This window comes from Nesoenas mayeri (genome assembly GCF_963082525.1).
Source record: "Nesoenas mayeri genome assembly, chromosome: 2".
NCBI classification, from domain to species: domain Eukaryota; kingdom Metazoa; phylum Chordata; class Aves; order Columbiformes; family Columbidae; genus Nesoenas; species Nesoenas mayeri.
The window spans coordinates 31,508,658-31,535,652 of NC_137543.1; the positions used below are offsets into that span (position 1 = coordinate 31,508,658).

At 41.4% G+C, this 26,995-nt stretch overlaps 1 protein-coding gene across 1 annotated transcript; it reads right to left on the reverse strand.

Annotated features, from left to right (window-relative positions):
- ZBTB10 (zinc finger and BTB domain containing 10) lies at window positions 1-26,295 on the reverse strand (the record flags this gene model as incomplete). The annotated part of the gene is made up of 5 exons (XM_080340407.1): window positions 1-306; window positions 3,022-3,197; window positions 5,336-5,509; window positions 17,468-18,365; window positions 25,369-26,295. The coding sequence occupies 5 exons, from the start codon at window positions 26,293-26,295 to the stop codon at window positions 1-3; spliced, it is 2,481 nt and encodes an 826-aa protein (XP_080196533.1).
- Window positions 26,296-26,995: the final 700 nt, after the last annotated feature.

The following is a 26,995-nucleotide window of genomic DNA, read 5'->3' on the forward strand; positions in this document are numbered from 1 at the left end:
TCAGTCATCTAAAGGCATACAAACTTCCCCAGGTTCATCCCATCGAGACTGGTCGTTCTGTTCTTCTACATCATCTCCAAGCTCCTCATCACCTTCTCCCACTTCATTTTCCTCATACTCTTCATCCCTAGGGAAATCTGTGTCCTGCACCTGGTCTGCTCCCTCTTGCCCTCCGGGTTGAGATTTATCTGCACAGTCTACACAAACTCCATAACGTCGTGATCCATGTCTTATTCCAACGCTGGCTGCTAGCATGAAAATCTTCTTACACACCATACATTTATACTTTTTATCCTTTTTGTGCACCTACAGAAGAAAAATATTAACAGCTGAAAATACGTATATCAGGTTGTATTTTCACATAGAACTAGAAAACTATTCATAATTACTAGTATAAAAATTCATTTTTTGAACTCTTCCGAAAGATACCCCAGCGCTGTTCAGAGAAAGAAGTACTCCTAGAGATCCATTTTGATGACATGAGCTGTTGCCCACAAGCAGACTTGCTGCTCACTGCCCAGCTGCAGCCCAGCAGCTGCCTGTTCCCTAAGCAGGGGAGAGTTCACTGTTTGACTACTCGCTGTACAGAACAAGACTCTGAAAGGCAGTGAGAACAGTACAAACACTTATTTTCCACACAACATTCATTTAGAAAATCACCTTTACAATTTTAAGGCCTAGAAACATTAAGCAAGAGCTATTAAATTCTATGTGGATCCAAAGAGCAAGATCCTCCTTCCACACCTCCCCCCCAACACAACCACACCCAACATCATCTTTCCATGCCCCTTTGGGGAATTTTTCATCTTATATGTAGAGTGAGCTCATGTGTAAAATTACAAGCCTGCTACTTACTAACCATACGTTTGAGAAAATGTTACTTGTACAAGGTTGCTGAATTCAGCAGCTATAGATAACAGTTATCATCTTGGAAAAAATTAAGTTGAAGACTTGTTTCTTGTAATCTGCTGTAGGGACACCAGATACAACTATGTGTGTAACTGTCTCACTTGAGGTCACATTGAAAAAGTTGCCATTTTAAGTAAAACAAATTACCACCCAGCTGAGGAAAAAATATCCCAAGGTCAAGAAACAAATAGTTACTTTAGTCTCTCTGTATAATCTGTAGAGCTGATACTACATGTTTTTTAACCAGCCTCTAGACTTGTTATGATAACTTTTCACACAAAGCAGAATGTTTGAAGTGTTTGTTGAATGGAGAAAAACAAAACCCAAACATGTTCTGACTCCATCAGGGAGAGCACACTTCAGTTAAAGCACAGGGCTGGGCTGAGCTCATTCTATAGCTATTTTCACCCATTCTGACTGCATCTCCTTTCCTGGAGGGAAGGAAAAAAAGACAAAAAAAAGAGATCTTCGGCTACAAGACCCAGTCAGATACTGCGGGCCAGAAACCAGAGTCCCACTCTATTCTTCCCGGTAGACTGACTACCGCCCACTGCTGCTCTCTTCTCTGGTGAGCTACAAAGGAACCAGCAGAGTAGCTGCTGGGACGTATTACAGGGTATCACCACCACCACCAAGGTGATAATGACCTGGCCTCCTCTGCCCAGCCCCATCACCACAGTCACCTACACACACTGCAGAATAAAATGACCTTCAGACTCAGTAATGTCACAGGTACTCCTGTCCCTTCGGGCATCTAAGCCTTCACCAGGTGGTGTGGGAAGAAGAAGGATGGCAGCAGGAACAGAGTGTATCTACGATGAGATAAGTCCAGTGGAATATAAGAAAGAGGCTGGTTCTAAGATTTATGTAGGAGCTATTAACATGTCTTTCCTACTTGCAGAGCAGTTGAAGGAATACTTAAAATGACTACAGTGGTCTTGTAAATATCTTCTACAATTATATCCTGATATGACTCAGATTATTATTTACTTTTAATATTACTACTGGCTAACAAAAAGTACATTTCCTGATAGCACAAGCTAGAAAAGAAAGTTAGGAAGACTTATACCTCTTTCTGCATCTGCATTGATAACACTTGGAAGCTCACAAGCACTTTTTCTGCTCACTGATGAACAAAAAGCCAACTGCGAGGAAGCTATGGAGGCTTATGGAACACCTTCATAAGGGAGGAAAGTGGTTCATTGATTCTAAAAGGACTGAGGAAAGATACCAAAATGGACAAGTGCAATTTACCCCATTCTACATACTAACCTATTCTGAGAAATTGTAAACCATGTCACAAAACGAGTTTTTTACAATCACAGCATGGAAAAATGTTATTATCTTCTCACCACCAATACGATCTTGCTTTTGTTACTCCCCTAAAACGCACCTTGGATTTTATACAGTAAATACTACAATGAAGTCTTAATTTCCTTACAGACTAGATACAGAATAGCTGCAAAATACCCAAAGAGATAATATTTTCTCTGGATCCTCAGATAAACAGTACTCAGGTCAATTTCCGAGTTATGCAACATGCACAAGACAGGGTAAGCTCAACTGCTGACAATGGTACTGGTAGAATGCAAGTCAGAAGGACGTTTACTTTCTGCATCTCAGATATTGTTCACTCTTTCCTAAGTCTTACAGCAGATACTATAGCTTTGTCTAATTGTGAAAGAAGTATTTCAGAACTTCCCCGAGATAGTGTGCAATTGCTGATTAACAAGTGTCCTCAGGGCAAACAGTGATGTGGCATTATATTAATAAAACAAGCTGTGCTACTCTACCACCAAAATTCCCTTTCATTATCCACAGAATACTTACATATACCGGATCTCTTTATCATGTCACTTTCAAAATCATCTTGAAATTATGACTATTGGAATTCCACTAACTGTCTTAACTGATACTGCATTTTCCATTAAGAATATGAGAGGTATAGTTATTACAAAGAGATGTTTATCTTAATCCATTTTAGATTAAGATAAACAAACTGACTGATAGCAAATCAAAGAACAGTGTCTCTCCCAACTACCAAAACATCTGAAAAACCCATAAAACCCCACTCATACACGCGCATGCATATACACACTTGAGGTTACTCACCAAGGAATGTCTCTTTACATGCTCTCTTCGAGTGAACAGCTTCCCGCAGATGTCACAACTGAAAGATCTCACGCCTGTGTGAATGAGCAAGTGTCTCTTTAGTGTTCTTCTGTATTTGGCTACATAATTACAGTGTGGACACTTCAACTTGTTCATGATTAAAGCAGAGGAATCACCTAAAAGAAAGAGAGCCATCAGGAGAAAAATGATGAAACAAAAAAATCCTCTTTCAATATATTCTGCCTGGTACACAAAAATAAGCAGGTGCCAAAACAATAAGCACCCACATGACTTTTAATCAGCCAAATCAGGACAATGCCTGCCTGCAGAAACCACAAATACTCATAGGTTCTGTATGTATAATCTTGCTAGAAAAATACCTACTTGTAACCAATGATTTTTTACTACAAAAGTACAGATCAATTCTTTGAAAAGAACTCTTATTTCATTAAACAGAGTAAGCTAGCTACAAGTTAGCAATATTTAATTTTCTAGAGGTCACCTATACCAGAAAACACTTTATTCTTCATTAGAAACCCTCTAGCTCTGCGGTATTTGGACAGTTACCACCCTCTTTCCCAACATTCTATTTAGAACCATGTACAGGAGCTGCCTGACAAGACCTGACTCTACAAATAAATAAAAAAGAAAGTATAACTAAGCAAGAACAAATACCAACAAAAGAAGTAGGACAGTAAGAGGTAGCATAATTCTGAAATAGCTAAAAAGGGAAGTTATTGGTTCAGATATTTGCTATTCTGTACCCAAAATCTATTTTGGTCTAACTGTAAAAAAACAAAAAGCAAACAAACAAAAAAAAAATGGCAAGCAGAAAATACTTCTGGAAGTCGCAATATCCACTTCTTCCTTATCATGGAAGAGACCTATTTACATATGCTTGGACCAAGGATAACATAACTTGCTCAAAGGATAAGTGCAAAACCAGGTTTACTACAACTGCCTGTTACTGTGTTAAATAGGAAAGCACAGGATGATGTGACAGCTATGAAGAAGGCCACAAAGGAACGCAAAGATTATTTTGAGAACAGGGTACTGACTCAAGTTACTACAGGTGAGATAATTTATGAACATGATCATAACCATCTAGAAGCATTCAAAAGCACAGGCTAAGGCTACATGATTATAGGCATAAGAGTTTCTCATGTTCTTGCTGGCAGGAAGAAGGCAAAAGTCATTGTGTGTTATGGGCATGGGCCTGCATGCCTGCATCTAATAGGCTTCTTCCCAGCTTCAAAATGCATCATAACATGGAAGTTAAACTCCGCTAATATTCAACAGCTAGCCTTGGTATATTGGAGCACTCACGTAAGCTGCATGTTAACATGTCACATAACAGTTTACATGAAGAAAAGTAAATTCAAAAAAGGTTTTAAATTACAGTCTTATACATATCAACAGGGGTATGATAGGCAGATGTCAGAGCAGTAAGATATATGGAAATTTAATGGTTTAAGAACAGGCAGATCTCCCAAGACTGGAGTTCTAATCCCTTGCCTGCTAGTGAATTTCACCTTCTGATGACCCAATTTCTTCCGCTGTATAAACCAAAATATTTAAAGTAAACCAGAAACCACATCCCAGTAGTAGCTCAAAGTATTACAGAAAAGAGGTAGGCATTACTATCACCCAGTCCTTAAGATCCTCTTTTTACTGAAGATCTTACGTATTTTAAGGATCTAGCAGTAATTATTTCAGATGTGGTAGGTTTTATGGTATGTTTTCAGACAGAAAAATATTTATAGGTAATTGCTTGCTTGTACTATTAAGCAGAGCACATAAGCTGTTAAAAGGTAGGTTACATAACACAGGTTTGACTGAAGAGGGCTTTAGCTATGGCTGCACTGAATTCAAAGCCTTTACTGCAAAGAGTTTTTGATTTTTAATAGCAAGACGTATGCTCCAAGATCTACTTTTAAATTCTATTTAACTTTATATCTTCATCTAAATGTTCAATTTCAAAGCCCAGATATCTGCAGTTAGCTTACTAACTGGGGGAAAGCTTTCAGATCATAGAAGACCTCAGTTACCTTCATATTCAGGTCAAACACAAGAGCTGATACAAATCATGTTCTGTTTTTACTTTTCCATACATTTGAATTCCTTTCTCTCTCTCCAAGGAAGTGCTCCTATTTACATTATGCGGAAAGGCAAATAATATGGAAGAAGATTATGTAAACACTTAATCATCTAAATCTCTAAACAAATTAATCAAATATTGCCAGCAGTGACACAGAAGATAAAGAATCCCTATCAGAGGCAAAAACCCCTCCTCCTCTCCATCAGATATACTTGCCATTTTCCCAAGCTTCTTTTGGCCAAGATTCTGGCAGCAGTCCGTACTTGAAGTCACTTGAAGTACCCGGTAGCAGTCCGTACTTGAAGTCACTTGAAGTGCCTGGCAGCAGTCCGTACTTGAAGTCACTCGAAGTACCTGGCATCAGTCCATACTTGAAGTCACTTGAAGTACCTATTACAGACACAACCGAATGTTAGCGTCCCAGGTTCTAATCAGTCATGCTGTTTAGCAAAATACACATCCTTTTTAAACTGTGACAAAAAAGTTTCAAACCTTAAAATAGTAATTATAATATTTTTTTTCACATAATGTTCTATACTGAAGTTAAGAAATAACTTCATTCCTAATTTCAATGAAATTAGACCTTTTGAACTGCTCTCCACAGCACCACTTCTCTCCATCCTGAGAAAACTTCAAAGCCTTTTCCATACTACAAGAACTTTTACAGTACGAACATTTATTCCCTCACTATCATCACGACTGGGCTGAATAGTTTTTCACTGATTCTCTTTACAACTGCTTTGTGCAATGACTTCATCTGGTCTACCACAGGCAGTCCAGTTGGTACAAAAGTAAACATTTTCTACTGGAGGTGTGTTTTTCTTTACTGCCTTAAAATGTCTCCATGGTATTTAAAGTGCTTTAAATACCTTTATTTATATAAAATATCCTACAGCTAAGTCTAAAATCCCTTATTGAATAATCATCTCCATTACTCTATGACTACATCAATTCAAAAGACCACAATTACTTGGAATACACCATTTCAAAAGACTAGTTAGTGTGTTTACATTTGGTCTTTAGACAACCTCTTAATGCAGTTTGCATGGTCTTTGTAGCTTTTCTCCCCCCTCTTTAAAAGAACAAAATAATTCAGAATTGAACAGTGCCTTATAAAGAAGATCTTCACTTGTTTAATTCTAAACTTTTGTAATAAGTAGGAACTGCATAAGTGAATATGTAATCACTATTACACAGCACAGAGAACTATAAATAGTACACAAGAAAGCTGCACTAGGCATTTAACAAAATCATATTTGTGGGTCAAAGATTCTTCTGGCAGGAGTGCAAATTAATCTTCCCCCCCGCCAATCCCCAAGATGGGAGTTTGTTGAAAAACAAACTCATAAATCCATTACTTTCCTCACAGGCACACAGTTGTTAAATAAACAAGCTTGCAGTGGAAACGGGCAATTTGCATTTGTTTGTCTGGATGGTGCTTGGGTCCTCACACTGAATTCACAATGTCACTGTTGCGACAACCCTTAAGCAGGGCTTCATAGCAAATAGATACATTTTTGCTTTCAAGCCTGAGACTGTATATTTGAATAGTCCAAAGACTTTTTGTCTCTATACTGCTTGTTCTAAGTATTTTTCCAGGAAAGGAAATTCTCTTAGTGTAAACTAGAATTTCACACAGCTAGTGGTAAGCTGCACACTCAAACACTTGCAACTTACAGTTTTACTGGAAAAAGAATACAGATTAGACATATACAGTAGTTTCATTTATGGCTCAGGCAGTATTACAGTTGGCAGCAGTGGTTTCATTTGCAACATAAGACAACAGTTCAAAAGGAAATCATTTCACAAATAGGAAGCTTACAGGTCTATCCTATCTGTTACACAGTGGCAAATGATAAGCAAAGCTGGATGATGACTGCCACACTAGGTATTCCATGGGAGCTTTTAAAAAGCAGAGCCTGAGTGGACAAAGGAAGAGAATTCCCAGTATTTTGGCTCATCCACCTAGCTATTTTGGTATAGAAAAGAAACAAGGGGGAGGGTAAGGGAATAAATCTTTGGTTTTTTAAAGAAAACAGAGAAGTGAGGAAAATATTTCAAAATTTTTTAAATTAGTGACTCTAATAGCTGTTGTGTCCAAAATAGGCAAGAACTCTTTACACTATTTGAAGCTAGGACTCCAGCAATGACATCTCACCACAGCTCAAGGAATATAACACAGATACCCCATAGACATGCCAACTATACATTCCTTTGAGGTGAGCAGTAAAACTTCCTTTTGTAATACACAGGAAAGGATTAGTGAAGAAACAGTCTTGTACAGGTCTGGGTAAGAGTAAAGATGACTTGACCTCAAGCCCAAAAGCCTCCAAATTAAAGCAGGCATCACGATCTAGCAGAGAAAAATTAAAACAACTTTTATAATATTTTTAAAATCACAGAATCACAGAATCGACTGGGTTGGAAAAGACCTCAGAGATCATCGAGTCCAACCCTTGGTCCCACTCTAGTCTGTTTACTAGATCATGGCACTAAGTGCCATGTCCAACCTCACTTTAAAAACCTCCAGGGACGGCGAGTCCACCACCTCCCTGGGCAGGCCGTTCCAATGCCTGACCACTCTCTCTGTAAAGAATTTCGTCCTAATATCCAGCCTATCATGGCACTAAGTGCCATGTCCAACCTCACTTTAAAAACCTCCAGGGACGGCGAGTCCATCACCTCCCTGGGCAGGCCGTTCCAATGCCTGACCACTCTCTCTGTAAAGAATTTCTTCCTAATATCCAGCCTAAATTTCCCCTGGCAGAGTTTAAGCCCATGCCCCCTTGTCCTATTGCTGACTGCCTGGGAGAAGAGACCAATCCCCACCTGGCTATAACTTCCCTTCAGGTAGTTATAGAGAGTGATGAGGTCACCTCTGAGCCTCCTCTTCTCCAGACTAAACAACCCCAGCTCCCTCAGCCTCTCCCCATAGGTCTTGTGCTCAAGTCCCTTCACCAGTCTTGTTGCTCTTCTCTGGACCTGCTCCAGCACTTCAATGTCTTTCCTGAACTGAGGGGCCCAGAACTGAACACAATACTCCAGGTGTGGCCTCACCAATGCAGAGTACAGGGGAAGGATCACTTCCCTTGTCCTGCTGACCACGCTATTTTTGATACAGGACAGGATATCGTTGGCCTTCTTGGCCAATATTAGACCTTTTCTTTACAGATCTTTCCCCTCTAACAGAACTGTCCTGTCTCCAGTCGGCCAGTGGAAGATGAGTGATCAAAGTATTTTAATCACTTTTTCTCCCTCTTATGGGAAGAATATCTAAGCTCAACAGACCAAACCTTGACTGCTCACAAATGTAATGTATATGCTGTCTATAGGCAATATTGCACAGCTTTCTCCAAAATAAGCATGCATTAAAGACTGACCAAGCTGAGTACATTTGTAAAACCATCACCTTGGCAGTTCTTCTCAATTTAAGAGAACACAATTAAATTTCATTAGGAACATTTATGCTCACAGCTGGTACTGAAGTTTGAAGGAAGACAGGAGCTCAGATCCCTGCACAGGTCTAGATCTTAGCATAAGACTCTGCACACAGTCAAATAGACTTAGGAGCTGTAGTCTAGTCTAGATAATAGCTTCCAATTTGAAGAGAAGGCCTGCTATAACATGAAAGAACATCGGCACAGATACCACAAGAGATAAGAGGTTGCTACAGACACTTCAATCTCTTCGCAGTACAGGACTAAGTAGATCATAATTAAACCTAATGCTTATTCTTCGAATAATTAGTTGACCTAGAAAATCTCCTTGCTAGATTAAGCACACAACTAATGCATTCAAAACAAAACAACAAAAAAAAGGCCATTTTAATGTCTAATGGTTCACTCATATAGGGAGGACATGAACTGGAACTGGAAGTGCAATACGTAGCCTCCACTGGTTTCTCCAGGTGTACATACAGCCTAGTAGTCAGATAATCCTCTGACTGTAGCTGAGCCAAGTATAAGATGTTATGGACCCCCGTGGCTCCTAACATCTTCTCCCATTCCTCCTCCCATGCAGGCTACTGCCCCCTGAAACCTGCTTGCAAAACCACAGATACAGTCACCACCTAACCTGCTCCTGTCAATTTAAACCCAGATGATTTTGATAGGAGACTGAAAGCAATTACATCTGCAGTTGTACTGCTAGACTAGTGGTAAAAAGGGGGGAAATACAGACAGCAGTGAGAAAGATCTTTAAAATAAATAAATAAATAAATAAAGGCTAATTAGAATCAATAATGTTCTGTATCTCCAGACCAGGCCATCTGATGACAACTTTCCTCTGATCTAAGGATAACCACTTACAATTTAGTCGATTCTTAAAAGAGGTGTAAGTTAATAATTCAAATGTCAGTTAGCCTCCAATACCTACAATACCTACCCGTTCTTCTACCCTGGAGAGGAGGTTTCTATCAGTAACCTGATCTTAAAAAAAAAAAACAAACCAGAAACTCCACAAAATAACAAAACAGGATACAAATAAGCCAATTAACTACCAGCTCTAGAATTCTCAATATGTCAAACTGAGGTGAGATACAGAAAGTCCAATACACAATGAAGTGTTTGTGTAGGCTTCTACACAACTAACAAAAGCTTTATGGAAGGATTTTATGTTCTACTGTGTTTGATCTAAGGAAAAAGGATTAGCAGAAGTCAGACACGCTGATTTTCAGTTTTGAAAGGCAAAAAGTAGGGGAGTATCACCAGAAAGAGAGAAGACATCTCAGCAGAAACATCTTCAGTTTGACAAGTTTTGGTCTTTTTCTGTAACCAGAAATATGCTGATTTTTTGGGAAGAAAATGAGATGGGGGATCTCATGTGGGGGGATGATCAAAATTAATGAGAAGATCAACAATAGCAGCCATTGAACAGGTCATTGTAGAAAGGGATATGGATATAGGGTGCACTGAGGGAGAAGATACAAAATTTCACATTAGATACAGTTGTCTGTAATGAACTTTTGTTTTCTTTATACATATTACAACTACAAACAGTGCCAAAAGAGGAGAAAAAAGGGACTACTATTTTTCCACCAAGTTTTCTAACACTGACTGCTCATTCAGATCAATTAAAAATGACAGAAAGTAGACAGGATAAGCCATTAGGCCACACGTTTCAAGGATTGTAAAGAGAGTAGTGGTAACCTACTGATCCAATCTGGATTGCTGTTCGGAGAGCTGGATTTGTTGTTTACGTTAGGTAACATGACAGAAAAGACAGCACTGCCAAGACTGACATACTGGGAAGGTGGAGGCAAGAAAATATATTGTAGTCCATTTGTTCCCAGAGAATTACTCACATCTTTAACCTTGCTTCTGAAAGGGGTCAAAGCATATTACTTCTCAACTGCCTCTTGCAACAGAAGGCCCAGACAAACTTAAAACATTTTGCCAATGCAATCATACTCTATGTACTGCTCCCAATTGCTCATAATTTTTACTATTTCTCATTCATGAAAAAATGGCTTATTGCCTTGACTACAGAGACAGATTTATCACCAACTAACCCTGCCAGATGACTACCAGTTGATGCCAAATATATAATCCACATGCATTTTCAATGTTTATCATATATTCCCTGAGAAAGGTGTGCCATTCACATAAGAAAGCTGTTTTGCTGCTCCCTCCCCATTACATCAGTGACACACAAGACAGTAAGAGCTTTCTTCACCCAGATCATTTATTTGTGGGGGAGTTACTGTTCTCGAGGACTATCACACTCAAAGACTTAGGTCTGAAGGAACCTCTGAAGGCCACCTAGTCCAACCTCCAGCTCATAGCCAGGCTGACTTCAAAGCTGGACTGTATGTTGCTTTGGACCTTGCCAAGTTTTAAATATCTACAGGACAGTAGATTCTATAAACCCTCTAAGCAATCTGTTCCAACACAACTGCCCTCATGGTCAAAGAAGCAATAACATAATTGACCAAAACCCTTGTGCTGAATTGGCATCTCGCTATTATTCATTCAAGACTTACTTTGCTCAAGACCAACTTTGTCCAGGAATAACAAGTGAGTTTATCTTTACCCTGGGCTTTGAAGGAAAGTAAGGCACAAGACAGACACAAATCTGTAAAAATATCAAAACAAAAAAATAAAAAATGCAAACCTTCCAACAAAACCCAAAACCACCAACCTAACCAACCAACCAACACCAACAAAAAAAATCCACCAAAACCAACCAACCAACCCACCAAAACCAACCAAACAAAAACCCCCACAAAGCCCCAGACACTTCCCTGGGAGCTCTGAATAGTAAGATCTGTAAGTACATGACAAACTAAGCTTAACAGGGTGGTGTCACACTCTCCTTACCAAGTAACATGCAACATTGCACCCTAAAGAAAGGGGATCAGCTCAAGTCACAATCAAGCAAATGTGTAAAATACTGGAACTATGACACATCTCATACTTTCCGTAGACTGACCATGAAAAACAACTGCTGCTTAACAAAGGTGTTTTTTTCCAGCCTTAAAGATCATATTTTTTAAAATGTTCCCTCAATGGCCTCTGAGCCCTGGGAATACCCAAGTTCTGCAATTGTGGCTACATTTTTACAGTAAAAATGGCAACTCTGATCTTGTAACTCCCCTCTCCATTGCTCCCAGTATGACAGGATGAAGCTAATAACTAATAAAGCTGCACCAGTGAAGGCTGGTGTGGTGAAAGTGGAATTGCCTGCTAAAGCTGTAGTCCTACCAACACGTGTACTGCAAGTACTAACATGACCTTCAGGGTAAATGTAGGCTATCAGCTTGCTATGCTGTAGTATTCTACATTTAGTATAAACTTTCTACACTATAAATGTATTTCTGGTTGCATATATTTACTGGCAAAAAATTGCACAAGAAATGCTGTATGCCTCTCTCCACCCCAACCAACAACTCAGAGTTCCATACACAAGAATTCCAGAATGTGCACATAGAGTAAATGGTTGGGCAGTGAGCAAAACAACTCTGCAAGGACAGAGAACCTAGAAGCCCAGAATAACTGAACAGCAATTGATTGATTTATACTTCCATAAACTCTTACATGACAAAGTCACCCTAGCGTAAGAGTGCTCTCACAGGGAGTTACAGTGGTGTAACTAAATCAAACAGGCTCACCAACACAGAAAACCTACAGGTTAAATAAGAACATTGGTTTTCTATACCATATGTCAGCTAAAGCATAAAGGATATTTTTTAAAAAGCCCTTTAGTGGTCTTTAAAGTTCATAAATATCACATGGGAATGGGTAGGCATGTGAAGGCAAGCATGTAGGAGATAAAGGGGCTGTGGATAAAAACAAGACTTCACTTTCTAGGGTAATTACTATCTGGGAAAAAAATCTTTTTAAAGTAAGTTGTATTCTAATTGTGATAGTTTAGAAAAGCTCCACACTACTCTGAAAATCAGCTACAAACCAAAAGGATCTAAAACATTTGGAGTAAACACTTTTACTGCTCAGCATATGATAAAATTAATTAGATTTGATTTACTGAGCTATATCTTTGAGAAGCAGGACAGAAACCAGCTGAAGAAATAGCACAGCTAACTTTTGTAGCCAGTTATGCTCACCATATGAATCAAGAAGAAACACAGCCCCTGATATTCTTTATTTAGGGAGCTGCAGCCATCATCATCACTATTTCATAAATGAGGCAGCAGAAAAAATCAAATTGGCACTTTGGATCAATAATTTTTAAAAGTTAATGTATTGCCTGCACTTCCATCAGACTGAGAAAAGAAAAAAAAATCTTTCAGGCAGAAAAAGTCTGTAGATATCACATAACCTTCCTCCCCAATCAACCCACCTTGCGTGCTTTTTTCTCTTTCTGTTATAAAAAAACCCCAACAAACAAACCCCCAACAACAACAACAAGAAACAAACACCACCACCACCACAACACAACAGTAATATGCAGAACACCTTAAAGTTGCAAGGTCAGTGGCTGACCACACCATAAGAATGAGAGGATCTACTTTGTCTCCAGAATCATCCTGAGGAGAGGTAAATTTAACAAATAGGAAGGAGGTCAACCCCTAGATGTTATACTCTCATGATATGACTGCTAAATACCTGTGGGGTCTTCAATACCAGGTTTCATACAGACTGGGGCAAATAAAGCAGTTAAAAGTCCACTAAGCAATTTAAATCTTTCAATCAGGGTGTCAGCTGGAGATCCGAGAAAAATCTGAGACTCATACTACCATGGAAGAGTAGGAAAAAAACCAGCTTATTATAATTTTCTTATACTAGTTTTTATTTTTTCTTTTGTAACTCAGTCAAGTGAAGGGTCACCCCTACAAGAAATATATACATGCCCAGACAAGTCCATCAATCTTGATTCCTTCAAAGTTACCTGTCTTTATCATTAAAGTCTTGATCAAGTTGTTTTATGCTGCTCCCATACATCATGAGGAAAACTGTGGGCCAGCACTACATTTTCTAAAGCAGGTTTAACTGCTGCTTGTATCCTTCCAAAAAGTAACTGCTTCTTCCGCAAGCTGCATTAAATTCCTTAAGAACCCCTACAAAATCATCCAGAAACCGTCTTGTTCCACAAAAGGGCTGGTTTCATCCTGGCCTTGTTATCCTCTCCCTCACAACCAACACAATATATGACAGAGCAATATCTAGCCGGAAAATAATGGTAACAAATAATCCAGTGGTAGCTTCATAAAGCTATCAGGATATTACATACGAGTCTCTCTAAGAATCAACACGGTCAGCTCTGGAAAGCATAAACAATACTTCACACTTGTGTTCTGAAGCCTGAGGATAGAACACTTGTACTACAAAAGCCAACCCCAAATGAAAAACAAATTCAAGAAGCGATAAATTTTACAAAAAAAACCCCACAACCCTATGAACAAACATTAGGAATATAATGAATTAGAACCACTGAGCTTTTATGAAACAGAAACTGACTAAGATGCTAATTGACTGCACTGTTATTTTCACTATGGTAAATGGTTAATTGTCACATGCACCATGGCTGTAAACAGTAAAGACATTTTTTAGAAAATTATCAACTAGAAAGAAAAATAGTAAGAGACACGGTAACATTGAGTGTGAAGAAACAGATACTTTAGTTAATATAACCACAACTGCAGAAAGCTTGAAAGCTTTAGTAAGAATACCTGTAGGAAAACTCACATCCAGCAAAGAGCAGTTTGACATGTTTGCTTTACTGGGATAAGGGGGTAGCAGATGGTTCAGAAAGCTTTTATTGTTGATTATCTAATACTCAAACTGATCCCAGCAAAACCAGAACACTTACCTAGCAATACCCAAGTGGAAGGTCCATTTACTATAGAATTCAAGGTAGTGGCTTTCAGGGTATATTTTTGAAGTGAGAGAAGTGTTCTTAAGTAGGTTCCCCTTCCATCATATCTATGGTATTTCTTTCTCCTCACGAAAACACCAGACAACCCAAAACCATAATCAAGCACACAGCATCTCACTTTGCATGTAACTGGACATCTCATGACCACAGCCAGTGTTGGTTATCACCATCAGCACATGACAAAGTGTAATAGTAGTAGGCTCATTCTCTTCTAGCAACCAAAGAGACATCCCACTCCTTAGCTTTTGTCGTAAGACACACATCTCACAGCATCATCTCACATCTATTCCAGAAGACATTTCCTTATGCATTTTTAACTCTCCGTGCCTATTATTTTTTTATAGTTCCTCATCTCCTCAAGAAATTTAATCCACAACTAAGTAGTTACCATATAACCTGCAGGTTACTCTACAATTCATTCTTGTCATTCTTCCAATACTCCATTCCTTCCCCTTCCGCCTTTCTTTGGGCACAGAGGGAAAAAATGAAAGAACAATGTTTAAGAGTGGAATTTACCTACAGAGCAAAGCAAAAGCTAGCCAGCAGTAAAGAAAAAAAAAACACTAAATGCCGAAGCACAAGCTATGGGTGGAAGTAAGCTATACCAAGCCCTGCTTCCAATATCTGCCCTTGTTTCAAACAGTGTGAATGCACATAAAAAACTTCATGAAAGTAAAGGTCTTAATAGACATGGCTTCCAAAATAGTTCTACCACTGACAGAAAATGTAATTATTTACTTGGGATCACTTATGTTGTGCTCTGAAAGCACCAAAGAGATAATTAGATGACATTATTTTATAATTCAATAAAATACCACCAAGCCCCCATCACAGAATTTTCAATGGTTTCAGACAGACATCAGAGCACAAATTCAGTGTGCCCCTAGACTCTAATATAGCTTTTTTTCATCAAGATGTTGCATGAATGTATTTTGTAATTTAATTCTTCAGCAGAACAAGTTACTGGAAACCTTGGTGCTTCTGTCCAAAAAAAATGAACAAGGACTAAACTTGTTTAATCATTACTACACTGCCCATATCCTCCATTATTTCTTCAAGAAAGCTCCACAGCAGATATTCAAATCCTACAGAACATAAACAAGTATTCATTTCTGTTGCTGGGGACATAATTTAGTAGACATATTCTCTGTTCATACTTCCAACAGTAAAAGAGGTTGAATAACTGCACCACATAAATCAGAAACAGAAATCACATACTAAATTGTGTCAGAAATTTGATTTTTGTACAATTATATACAGGTCCTCAGCTCCTGCTCTAGACTCTCTGCTGCCCTTTTTCATGCTGCTGCAACTAAGTACATATTAGCAAGTAGTGTATCCCAACACGGATTTGTTGTGTAGCTGCTGAGGACTCAACATCCCCATTGCACATATCCCAAGGTGCTGAAAGACTACGTCTAACCCTGTGCTGTGGGCCCATGGCCTCTTAGCAGTTGGCAAGGAACAGGCATGTTTCGGAAACACAGCTTCTACTTTCATTTCAGCCAGAAGAAACCCTGTGCAGTCTAAGAAAGCTTAGACAGTAAGAGAAGATGAGGAAATCCACAAGAGCATACTCCCAAGCTGAATTGCAAAGCTGGAGTTCAGAGATGAAGACTAGAGATAAGCACACCCCCTGAGGCATCTACAGAAGGAATGTCAGCTCCGCATCACGGCCGCTTCTCTAGAGCTGCTGCTGTTGTCCCACGGGGCCCTGGAACCCACGGGGACACGGAACCTGCCCGCACAGCGCCCCCTGCCGGACTGCTGCTCTCCGGGGTTTGTCAGTCGTGTTTGTAAACACGTCTGGGGGTGGGAAGGAACCTAAGGCATCCTTCCTGCCGCCAGAGTAAACACAGGTTCCCAGACTCTCCCAGAACTCAGGTTGCTCTCAGATCTCTCTTCTGTCACTGGAATACAAAACTATCTGGAAATAGTCTATACCCACAGGTGGAAATGACTTTTTTTTTTTAAACTTCCCTCTTAATTCTACCACTTGAACCCGGGAAGCGGAGAATATCCACAGTCCCTTAATGTTTGAAGGTGGCATACATTTTTAAATGCTTTAGAAACAGATACATCTAAAGAACTTGGTTCCAGCTATGTCTCAAATCCACCTTTAACTGGACTCCTAAAATGGGGTGAGTTCTCAAAACTCCTAATTCATCCACAGCAGATAGAGGTAAGTGGCAGCATTTCAAATATATACTTCAAACTATTCATATAGTATAACCAAAAAAGTGAAGTTAATTGTATTTCCCCAAATTCCAATTACATTGTGAACAGTGCTTATAATTCTTTGTGGGACCATATTTGTTTAGTAAACAGATATTTAATCTTATTCTAGCATTTACATTAACCATAGGTCCTTAAGGGAAAAAATCCTATTAATTCAGTCATTCTCAAGATTTGCTTAAAGAATAGTTCAACAAGAAGATACTCCCTCTACCCTATGTCATTGTGGCATCTCTTACTCATCTGTATAACAAATCTGCTTCAGGAGTTTCTATTATACCAGCCAGGATTACTCCATTTTGTAGTTTCCCACATTCTACAATAAACAGCAGCAGAAAGTTGACTTCTGCTTCTGGAGACACGATTGAGGGAGATTGCCACAAAAATCTTCTGCTAGTGTAGGGAAGGGAATAATAAAGGCCCTTTCACTCTCTACAACTAACTAACATCATTAACCATCAGTTATCACTCCTTGATTTTGTGCCTAATAGTAGCTACAGATTAAATGTAAATATAGTAGTTTTAGTTGCTACCAGGTGGTGAGGATCCCCAACTCAAGTGCTAAATGCAAAGAGCATGTTTACATACCACATGGCACAGCACTGTCATTCCTTTCTCCAGCCAAGGTGGAAAACCAGATTACTGATTTGGTGACCTGACTGGTGTGCTGACTTCACTAAAACATCCTATCCACCATCCGTTTACAAAAATTACACTCTCGCATACTTTATTCAATAGTTTAGTTTTCAATTGACATAGCATACATTAAGCAATACTTACCTGCTTCTTCTTTAATAAATGACAAATCTTCTTCTGGGTATGGGACTGACGGTTGCAACACCGAGCAATCTTCTGAGTTCTCCTCAGTATTAGGTGGTATATTATAAATAAATCTCTTTGCAGTTTGGTTTTTCCTTCTTGCTTTTCCAGGATCTTGAACTGATTGTCCCTGTCCACCCATGTCATTCCATACGAAAACTTTTCCCTCACCTTGAGATTCATTTTCAGCCATTTCAGGTGAGCTGTCCTGGACCCAACTGCAGTCATTCATTTGGTAGCTTTCCATTTGGCCCTCATCAATAGGGTAACCATCGTTCTCAGTTTTTATGCTACTTGCCAAGTTGGTAAGGTTTCGCGTTGCCCAGAAACTGGCAACTTTCTGATCCCTTGGAGACAAACCATCCCTACTAACAGATCTTCTGTTGTAATCCACTACAACGGTCTCTGGAGCTTCCGATTTTATACTTATGTTTAAGGCATCTTTAATGAAGTTGCGGCAGGACTGGACAACTTCCGTCATCTGAAGGTAGCTGGCCACTGACATCACTTCAATGGCATTTTGGCTCGTAAGCACAAGGTTACCAGAATATAAGAAGTCCAAGATGACAGAAAAGCCTTGAACAGCGACAACGTCTAAATAGGTAACAGTGGTTTGGTTACGGTTTTCTTTGTTTGTAAAGCAATACAGAGTCTTAAAGAAGCGGCTGCCTGCAACCAGGATGTTCTTGTGAGCTCTGAAGACCCTCCCGCTCACCACAATATTAACATCACAAAGAATGCCTTTCTTCCTCTGCTCGTTGAGCTCTTGCAGGAGCTGATAGCAGTAAGAGTTCTCATTTGGCCGGCTGTTAAAATCACAGTATCCTTCATTATTCAGTTCTGATGGTAACTCTGACTCCTGCAATTAAAAAAACCACAACCATAATTAGCTCTTAGTGAATGCACTCCTTAGTCCTCCAAGACTATAACAGGGATATGAAAATAAACTTAAGAAGATAATGTTATTTAGTCTTCTTTTATTTATGTTCTTGGTGATAAAGGCAGGCTGGAATAACTAATTTTGAACCGTATTTCTGAAAACTAAGAATCACAATCTCATTCTGCACCCTCCCACCTCCAAACTCGGAACACCAGAACTAGCAGAATTGCCTCGAGGGCAAAGGAAATTTCAGCCAATTGTAAAAAAAAGAAGATTCAGTTGCGTGTGAAGCACTTGTTGTTCTTAACCCCCATATATTAAAGATTCAGGAGTGTCTCTTTCCAAAGATTTAACTAGATGGTTCTCACATATCCAAACCCTTGTTTCTCCCTAGAAACCTCCACTTCAATGGGTATATAGAACCCTGACAACTGATTCAACATTTTCTTGTGCTGAGAGATGAATACATGAAGCTTAGGTCTGTATCTCCCAATCTAAGTCTTAGTGTTTTCTTTAGAAAACATATTACTGAAGTACTTCAAATAACAGATATTTTTCTTATACAGTTCTACAAATTAGGCATTTATTCTTTATTTTCTAACTGTGGCAGCCTTAGAATTAATAGCTGTACTACATGACAGGCAGACAGAATACTGCAGGTGACCAGAACTTAAGCTTCCATTATGTTTTTTAGCCAAGACTTTCTTGAAACAAGCTTCATTGAAACTTTGTAGCAGCAGCACCTTTAACTGGTACATACTTATTATACAGACAATATGTACTTAAGCGTCTTCCTACAATCTTCTTAAGATGTGATCTGAAACATGGCTTGAAAATTTTGCTAAAAATAGTATCAGACAATCCAACATCAAGAAACTAGTTGTTAGTGAAGATTAGATCAGACAGTGAGAGGCTGATAAGTAACAAGAGATCTGAACTGGATTTTAGAGCATTTAAGAAAATTTATAAGTGATGTTCAGACAACGATGATTCAGAGCTGCTACAAAGCAGCATCTAGAACAAAGCAGAAAACACCACAGACTGGCATATTTGAGATCATAATGACTGATATGTGCTGCCATCAAGAGCAGCGATGACAGTCTGTTTTACACTGGATCTCTAAGACACTCTTCTTCCGTAGCAAATAAGAACAGTTCAAAACTGTCTGGCTCTGATATGGTTTAGGATAAGAGATGAGATTTTGCAAATTATGTATGTCACTATTTTCTCAAACCATTCACAGACTGGGGGGCTAGAGGTATCACTGAAGCTCAACTGCCTCAACATTACAGGTCTAAATCAGCATTAACAAGGTAACATTAATGCTGTCACGAGCACGTGATCTATACTGGGCTAAAGTATATGTTGCAGAAAAGTACTACTCTTAATTTGGGACTATGACAGAAACCAGCTATATGAAAAACAATCACTTTCTACCACACAGGAATTAGTGCATTAAATCAGTATTCACCTCGAGTTATAAATCCCAGCGTGGATTACTGGGATGACAACTAAGGCTGCAACTACATCCTCTAAAACGGTATTTACACCCCTAAGCAGCAAATAATGCCCAGCATAACCAAAATAGAAACTGCACCACTTCAGCATCTCCTGTAGAGAAATTTCAGTTTGTTGTCACATTCAAGTTGCTTCTAAATTTCTACCCTTCTCAGAAGAACACTTCAGTGAAAAGAAGAGGTAGAAATAAAAGCATTTGGGCTTTTATATGAAAACAAGCAACAGATCTTTGTCCAACCTCAGCTTAATTTTTCCTGTGTGCTCTCTGGCATACCCAAGTACTCCCTCAGATCAGAACTCTGAAAGAGAAAGTACAATCAGTGACAACTAAGTCTACCATTCTTTACATTCCCAGTGGATTTCGGATCTGGACTAGTTTTCCATCACTCCAGCAACAAGGCACTGCACAGTTTCAAAACACCAATTACACTGACTTTGGATGAGATTAAGATGAGAATTATCATATCCTGAAGTGTTGTCACTCCAGACAAAGTCAGTCATCAGTCACATCTCACACAGCCACTGTTAGGTAGGTGCTACGATAGCTGACAATTCAGTTCTCTCAGAACACGTTAAACACCACATAAAATTCAAAGGTAATCTGCAGTGATAATTTTCTTTTTACAAATGTCTGATTAAAGAATGGAGATAGAGTACATTTTAACTGAGCATGTGGATGCATTCAATAAAGCTGATAAAAATAATCAAGATTTACAATATTTTTTTTCTAAGAAGACATGGTAAAAGTGAGGTGAGATCTCAAACATGCTACAGAAACACAAGACCAAAATCTCCATTGTGAAAAGACCAGAAGACTGAGTGAAAATATGAACCACTATGCAAGAAATGTCTAAGCTATAGGGTCATGTGTTGAGGGAAAAGGGAATGGGTGCAGAAAGGTTTTTAAAACTGTAATATTGGAAACAACTGCTGCTATGGAAGTAGCTAACGCTAATGCCACACCTCAAATGAAACAAAAGCCTAGGCATCTGAACAGTTATCAAGCCTATGTAAAGTAAACCAAGTGTGTCAAGTAGAATTAACATTTGCTGTGAGAAAAAAAAAAAAATACACCTTGAAGAGTTTTAAACATCTCCCCTTTGTACTGAAAAAGTTCAGAGTTCCATAGGAGGTAGGGTGCAGAAAATCCTTACAGAAAAAATTTTAAAAAGTTTTAGCTTCTGTTATGTTGTGCTTGTGGCACATCATCATAAGAGTACTGTTTTTCTGATGAGAACCACAAAGTAATGATATTTGATTAGATGTCAATTACATTTTCAGCAAGTATCCCCATTATTTAAGTTACAAGAGCAAACCAACTTCTCCTTTAATAAAACCTGATAAGAAATCTAGAATAAAAATCAGGACCGTTTCAGTTTTACTTGTGGAATCTACAGCATTGCATGGCTGAAAAGCTTCTCTCTGTAGGTGAGATTAAAAAGTGATATAACAGAGACTACTCAAGGAAACCAATATTGTGCTCAGTTTCAATTAGACTCATCTGAACACACCCCAAAATAAATTACTGTTTCATATGTATAATGCACTAATTAAACTTGCCTAAAAAGCTAATAGGAACAGAAACAGATGACCAAAAACTGCTACTAGAAACTTGCTTTTCTTCTTCCTTCTGTGCCATCAGCATACTCTGTCTCCTGGGAGCTAGAACAGTGAGGGGGAGGAAGAAGAAAAAACAAAACAAACGAAACCAAACCCAAACCAATCTAACCATGGATTCCATCTCAGCTGTACATATATGAAAAGTAGTTATGCCACATTTTTGTAATCCCTTCCCCTTACCACACCATACTCTACAGCAGTTTCCGTACACCCCCAAATTAATTCTTACCCTGGAAAATGGATCCTCTAACAAAAGTGAGCTATCAGGAACTTCTCAAGCACATGCAGCTACAGAAGAAAATTATCTCAAAAGATGGTCCTACCAGCTGCCCATATGATGCTCTGCTGCTATTTTACATGCCATAGAATCACTCACAGAAAACTCAGCAATTTAAAACTGTTTCATTAAGTGCATAATATCTAATCAAGTAGTTCAAGGTCTGGTAAAAATGCTATAGAAAAATACAGTAAATGACAGTCCTTACTCTGAAGGCTTGACTTCCTCAACTCTTTTGCTCTTCTAAAAGTAATTCAAGAAGTTAACTTAGAACACTATAATGTAATTCTTACATCTGAAGCACAACTTCTATTCATTACCACTCACACAAAGCAAACAATTACAGTTCACATGGAAAAAATAACACATCAAAGGCCTTCGTCCTTTTGGAGAGCTTCTGCTTTAAACCAACATGCCTGTTAGGCTGAAGAAAGCTTTTCTGGCAGTAATTCCAAAGTTCAGCTTCAAATTATGTCCAGAGAGAAAATGTATTAAGCAGCAGCTTTGAGGGAAGGAACCCCCAGCAGCCAATAAATCTGCATCTCATGGATCTAAATTCATCATAGAATTAAAATATTTTGCAGTGATTTCCCAGTAAGTGTTTATTTCTTAAGATTTCGGCAACACAATAGCCTGTTTATTAAAAAAAAACAAAAAGAAAATATACAAGGTAGTTGCAGGCTGATTATGTATTTCCTTGAGTTTTAATATGGAGACAGATTATTTCAAAAACTAGAAGAAAAGGAGTCAAGATTTTTGTCTTAGAAAGAAGCACCAACTGACAGCTCAGCACCCTTGCATTAACAGCAGCTGCAACCACTTGCAATGTATTTTGGCATTCCTAATTAAATGTATCCCAAAAATAAACTGAAATCATCACTCATTTCTTCATGAGTGTAATAGCCAACAGACCTATAGAAACTTACACTGCCTTACTGTCTTAACGCCTACAGTTTCCTTTTCGCACTTGAACAGTGGCACTCTGCCATATGTTTATTAACAGCTGCTAAACATGCCCTGCAGTTGAAGCTTGTCAAGTCAAGGATACACGTGTGTTGTCTCTAAGACAAAGGCTGAAAGATCTCTCTCAAGTTTCATTAAATCTAAACAGCTTTGCTGCCTCATTATGTATGTTGGAAATATGGTCAGGCTACAAATTACCTGCTTTTGTTCCAAGTATCTGGTATTATGGCACTCAGAAAAAAAACAGGGCTCTTGTTTCGGTATTAATTTAAACATATGTATCAAGAGAAATTCAAGTGTTATTAAAAGTGTGAAAGGATATGGAAATTAAACATAAAAGCAGAAAGAAAACAAAGATTCTTAATCAGATTTGTGATAAAGTGCACCACACACAAAACTACACTAACTCTTGAAAAACTGCAATTCCTTCCCTCATGAGAAATTTTAAACTGAAATGTAATTGCACAAAAGATCTATCCAGCACTGTTTTCCACTTGAAAATGCCAATCTCTGTACAGCTACCTTAAAGTCTGGAAAAGTAAGCTTCTGTATCTCTAGTACAGTACAAAACAGCCAGACACATCTCATCTATCCTACTGTTTCATTTATTATTACAACTACCACAAACGTTTTTTCTTAAACTATCAACGGTATAAAATCAGAAACTCACTTCTATAAAAATTCCCATGACAATGAAAGGTTAATCTTCAAATCAACACTTATAATATAACTTTTAGGCTACTCTGACATGAAAGCAAATACTCTGTCCCCTCTTCCACCCTCATAGTATTAAATAGTCTTATGACACTAAGGTGAGACTGGGAATAAGACAACAGAAAGAAAAAACTAGTAAGTTTAGTAGGAAAAACTGCTTGGAATACATTTTATTTACACATGGCTTAATGGGAGAGAGAGAAACTTCCAAGTGGGGCACAAATTAGCAACACCTACTGAGACTGGAGGTTACACAGTGACAGGACATATCTTCACAAAGTAATCATTCACAACTCAAAGTTAGAAACTAGGCAACAAGATGTTAAGGAATATACTGCAATAACATTAAACAAAAAGAACATAGTCAAAGATAAGAGAAATTAAAAATAAAAGCTTCAAAATCAAAACCAAGTTATTTAAGGCAAGTTGGGCTAAGATACTGTAGAGTGCATAGCAAACCCCAGATGGGAGGAAACTGATAAGATGACCTACGGCCATAAGGTGTCTGTAACAGTAGTTGCCTTAGAAAAACACTTACTGAAAAGATAGTATTAGTCATCTTGAAGGCGGACATTGCATTTATAAATCCAAACAAAATATTTTAGATAACTGATATTTATGCAGCATAAGGTTTTCCTTGTGATACTGCAGTAGTCTCCCATAAACCTTGCCTTCCTTTTTCAACTAGCTCCAAGAAAAACCTACGTTACCCTAACATTTTACGTGTCATCCTTATACCGTAACATCAGAATAGCAGCTCTTGTCCAAGGTACCCTGAGCTGCTTAAAGCATTCAACCAATAAGCCAAATTTCAGTATTGCGCTACAATTTGGACTCCAGATACATCTATACAACCAAGGTGGGTGTTTTAATTGAGCTCTGAATAATGATCAGCTCGATTTCAGCCCAACAGCTCAAGCACTAGCCTAACCTGAAGCACACAGACTTGCCAGCGGAAACAAGCTAATCACCAGCCAGGCAATCCAAGTGAAGTTTCGCAGCGCAGACATCCTTACGGGGAAAGGCTGCAGAAGGCTGGTGATTCAGCGTGAGCGTTCCTGAAGAGCTTCTCATCCACGTATGTTCTAGAGTTAGCACTGTCTTTTTCATAAGAGCACCCAAGAAATACAATAACTTTAAGCAAAGAACATGAAGAGTTTCACTACTCCTAAAGCATTAGAGGAGAACTGGCATATTAACATGGCTTTCAGGAAACCACATGTTTATCTCAAACATACACCAAGCAATTGCAGACTTCTTGCTCAGTAGCTCAATCTAAAGCAACACAATCGGGGAAAAAAAAGATTCAACTGAGAAGGTTTCGACTAGAGAGTTTTCCGATTACTGCACAGGGACCATACCGTTAACAACAGCAGAGTGATTCTAATTTCACGCTGGCAAGCACCAGTTCACACGAAGTCGTTAGCCGGACACTACACTCCCTTCCCCGGTACCACAGGAGGAAGTTGTAACGAGTGCTTTTAAATCAGTGCAGCAACACTGGCACGCATACGCAACTTTTTCCCACACCGCCGCTTTACCTTCACGAGATAACCAAATAAACTAATGAAAACGGCACCCGTCACGTTCGAACGGCGAGGCCACGTTCACCAGGTACAGCCACACGCAACCATTGGTGCAAAAGCTCCCGGGCCCCACGACAGCGGGTCGGACAGCGTTGAGCTGCCCGGACCCAGCGGGAGAGCCAGCCCGCATGGGAAACCGCACTCTCTGCACACACGGCGGGCGAGAGCAGCTCTGCGTGCCCAGCCCGCCGGGCAACCACAATACGGGAAGCCTTCTAAAATTAACACACGTGGGCAAATAAAGTAACAATACAAGAGAAGGGGCCGGCCTCTCCCCCACCCACCGCCGCCCCGCATCCCCTACCTGCTCGGCGCTGGCGGGCTCGTTCAGGCGATGCTCGGCGGAGAGGTGGTGCCGCAGCAGCAGGGCCCGCTTGTAGTTGCGGGTGCCCTTGCAGAGCTCGTCGTGCCCGCCGGGCAGGGCCCCGCCGGCTATGATGAGCTCGGGCGGGGCGGCGGCGGCCGCCGCGGCGGTGCACCAGGCGCACGACATGAGGCCGGTCTCCTGGCAGTAGTAGAGCCATGGGAACTCCTTGAGCCAGGAGCCCTGGAAGGAGATGTGCAGCTTCTGCAGCAGCGACTTGGGCCGGGCTAGCGGGAAATGCTTGATGCTCTCCCCCTCCCCCGCGCCCACGCTGCTGCCCTCCGCCTCGTCCCCTCCGTCGCCCCCCGACCGCCTGCTGCTGCTGCAGCTGCCGCCCTCGGCGCCGCTGCCGTCGCCCAGGCTGCCCCCTTCGCCGTCCTCCTCGTCGCTGCTGTCGCTCAGGGAGGCCCCGTCCTGGACCAGCTCCTTCCCCTCTAGCAGGCCCTCCGGCTCCAGGCCCTCCGCGCCCTCCAGCTCCATCTCCTCGTCCGCCCCCCGCCCATTGAAGTGCTTCCGCGGCCAGGCCGAGGCCTCACAGCCATTGTTAGCGGCGGAGGGGGCGGCGAGCAGCCCCCCGCCGCCCCGGAAGGCCAGTGTCCGGCGGTTTCTCTCGGCGAACGTGGGGCCCGCGGCGGGGGGCGACACGGCGTCCTGAGGCAGCAGCAGCTCCTTGTCGTCGGCGGCGGCCTCCAGCTCCTCGGCCTCCAGCCCCTCCAGCTCCACTTCCTCGTCCGCCCCGCGCCCGTTCAGCGGCTCGGGGTCCTGCCGCTCCCAGGCCTCGGCCGCGCCGCCGGCCGCCGCGGCGGTGGCGGTGACCAGGCCGCCGCCCCGGAACGCCAGCGTCCGCCGGTTCATCTCCGCGAACATGGCGCGCGCGCCCCCCGCCCGCCTCGCCCCCCTGGCCCGCCGCTCCCCGCCCGGCCGAGGGCTCTGCCCCCGGGAACGAGGAAGGAGGCGCCGGCTGCCGTGCGGGAAGGGCGGGGGTGGCGGCCGCGAGAAACCAAGTCCGGCCGCTCCCCCCCGCCGCGGCTCCGGCCTAGATCAGCGCCGCGGGCTCCCCACAATGGATCCGGCTCGGCGGCGCTTCCGTCCCGACAGGCCCCGGATCAGGTCGAATGGCAAATGAACAACGGACTGCTCCCACAATGCACCGGGAGAGCCACCGCAGGGGAGGGGGAGCGCGAGCGGGGGGCGGGCAGGCGGGGGGCCGCGGGGCGGGCGCGACAGCTGGGGCGCGTCACGCGCCCCTGCGCCGCCCGCCCGCCCCGCCGCGCGCGCCCCGCCCCGCCCCGCCCGTCACACGGCCGGGGAGGGTTGGGGGCGGGGGGGGGGGGGTTGGGGAGCGACCCCCTCCGCGAGGGGCCGCCGTTCCCCCTCCGTCCCCTCCCTCCGCGGCCCCGCGCACGCGCAGCGGGACCCCGCGGGTCCGGCGGGACGAGCGGCGGCAGCGGCGCGGCCGGGTGTCGTGGGGCGGCCGCGCGCGGCGGTACCGTTAGGCGCGGCGCAGCGCAGGCGCGGGCTGCCGGGCAGCGCGCGCGGCTTGTGCCCGGCCCGCACGTGCCGGCGG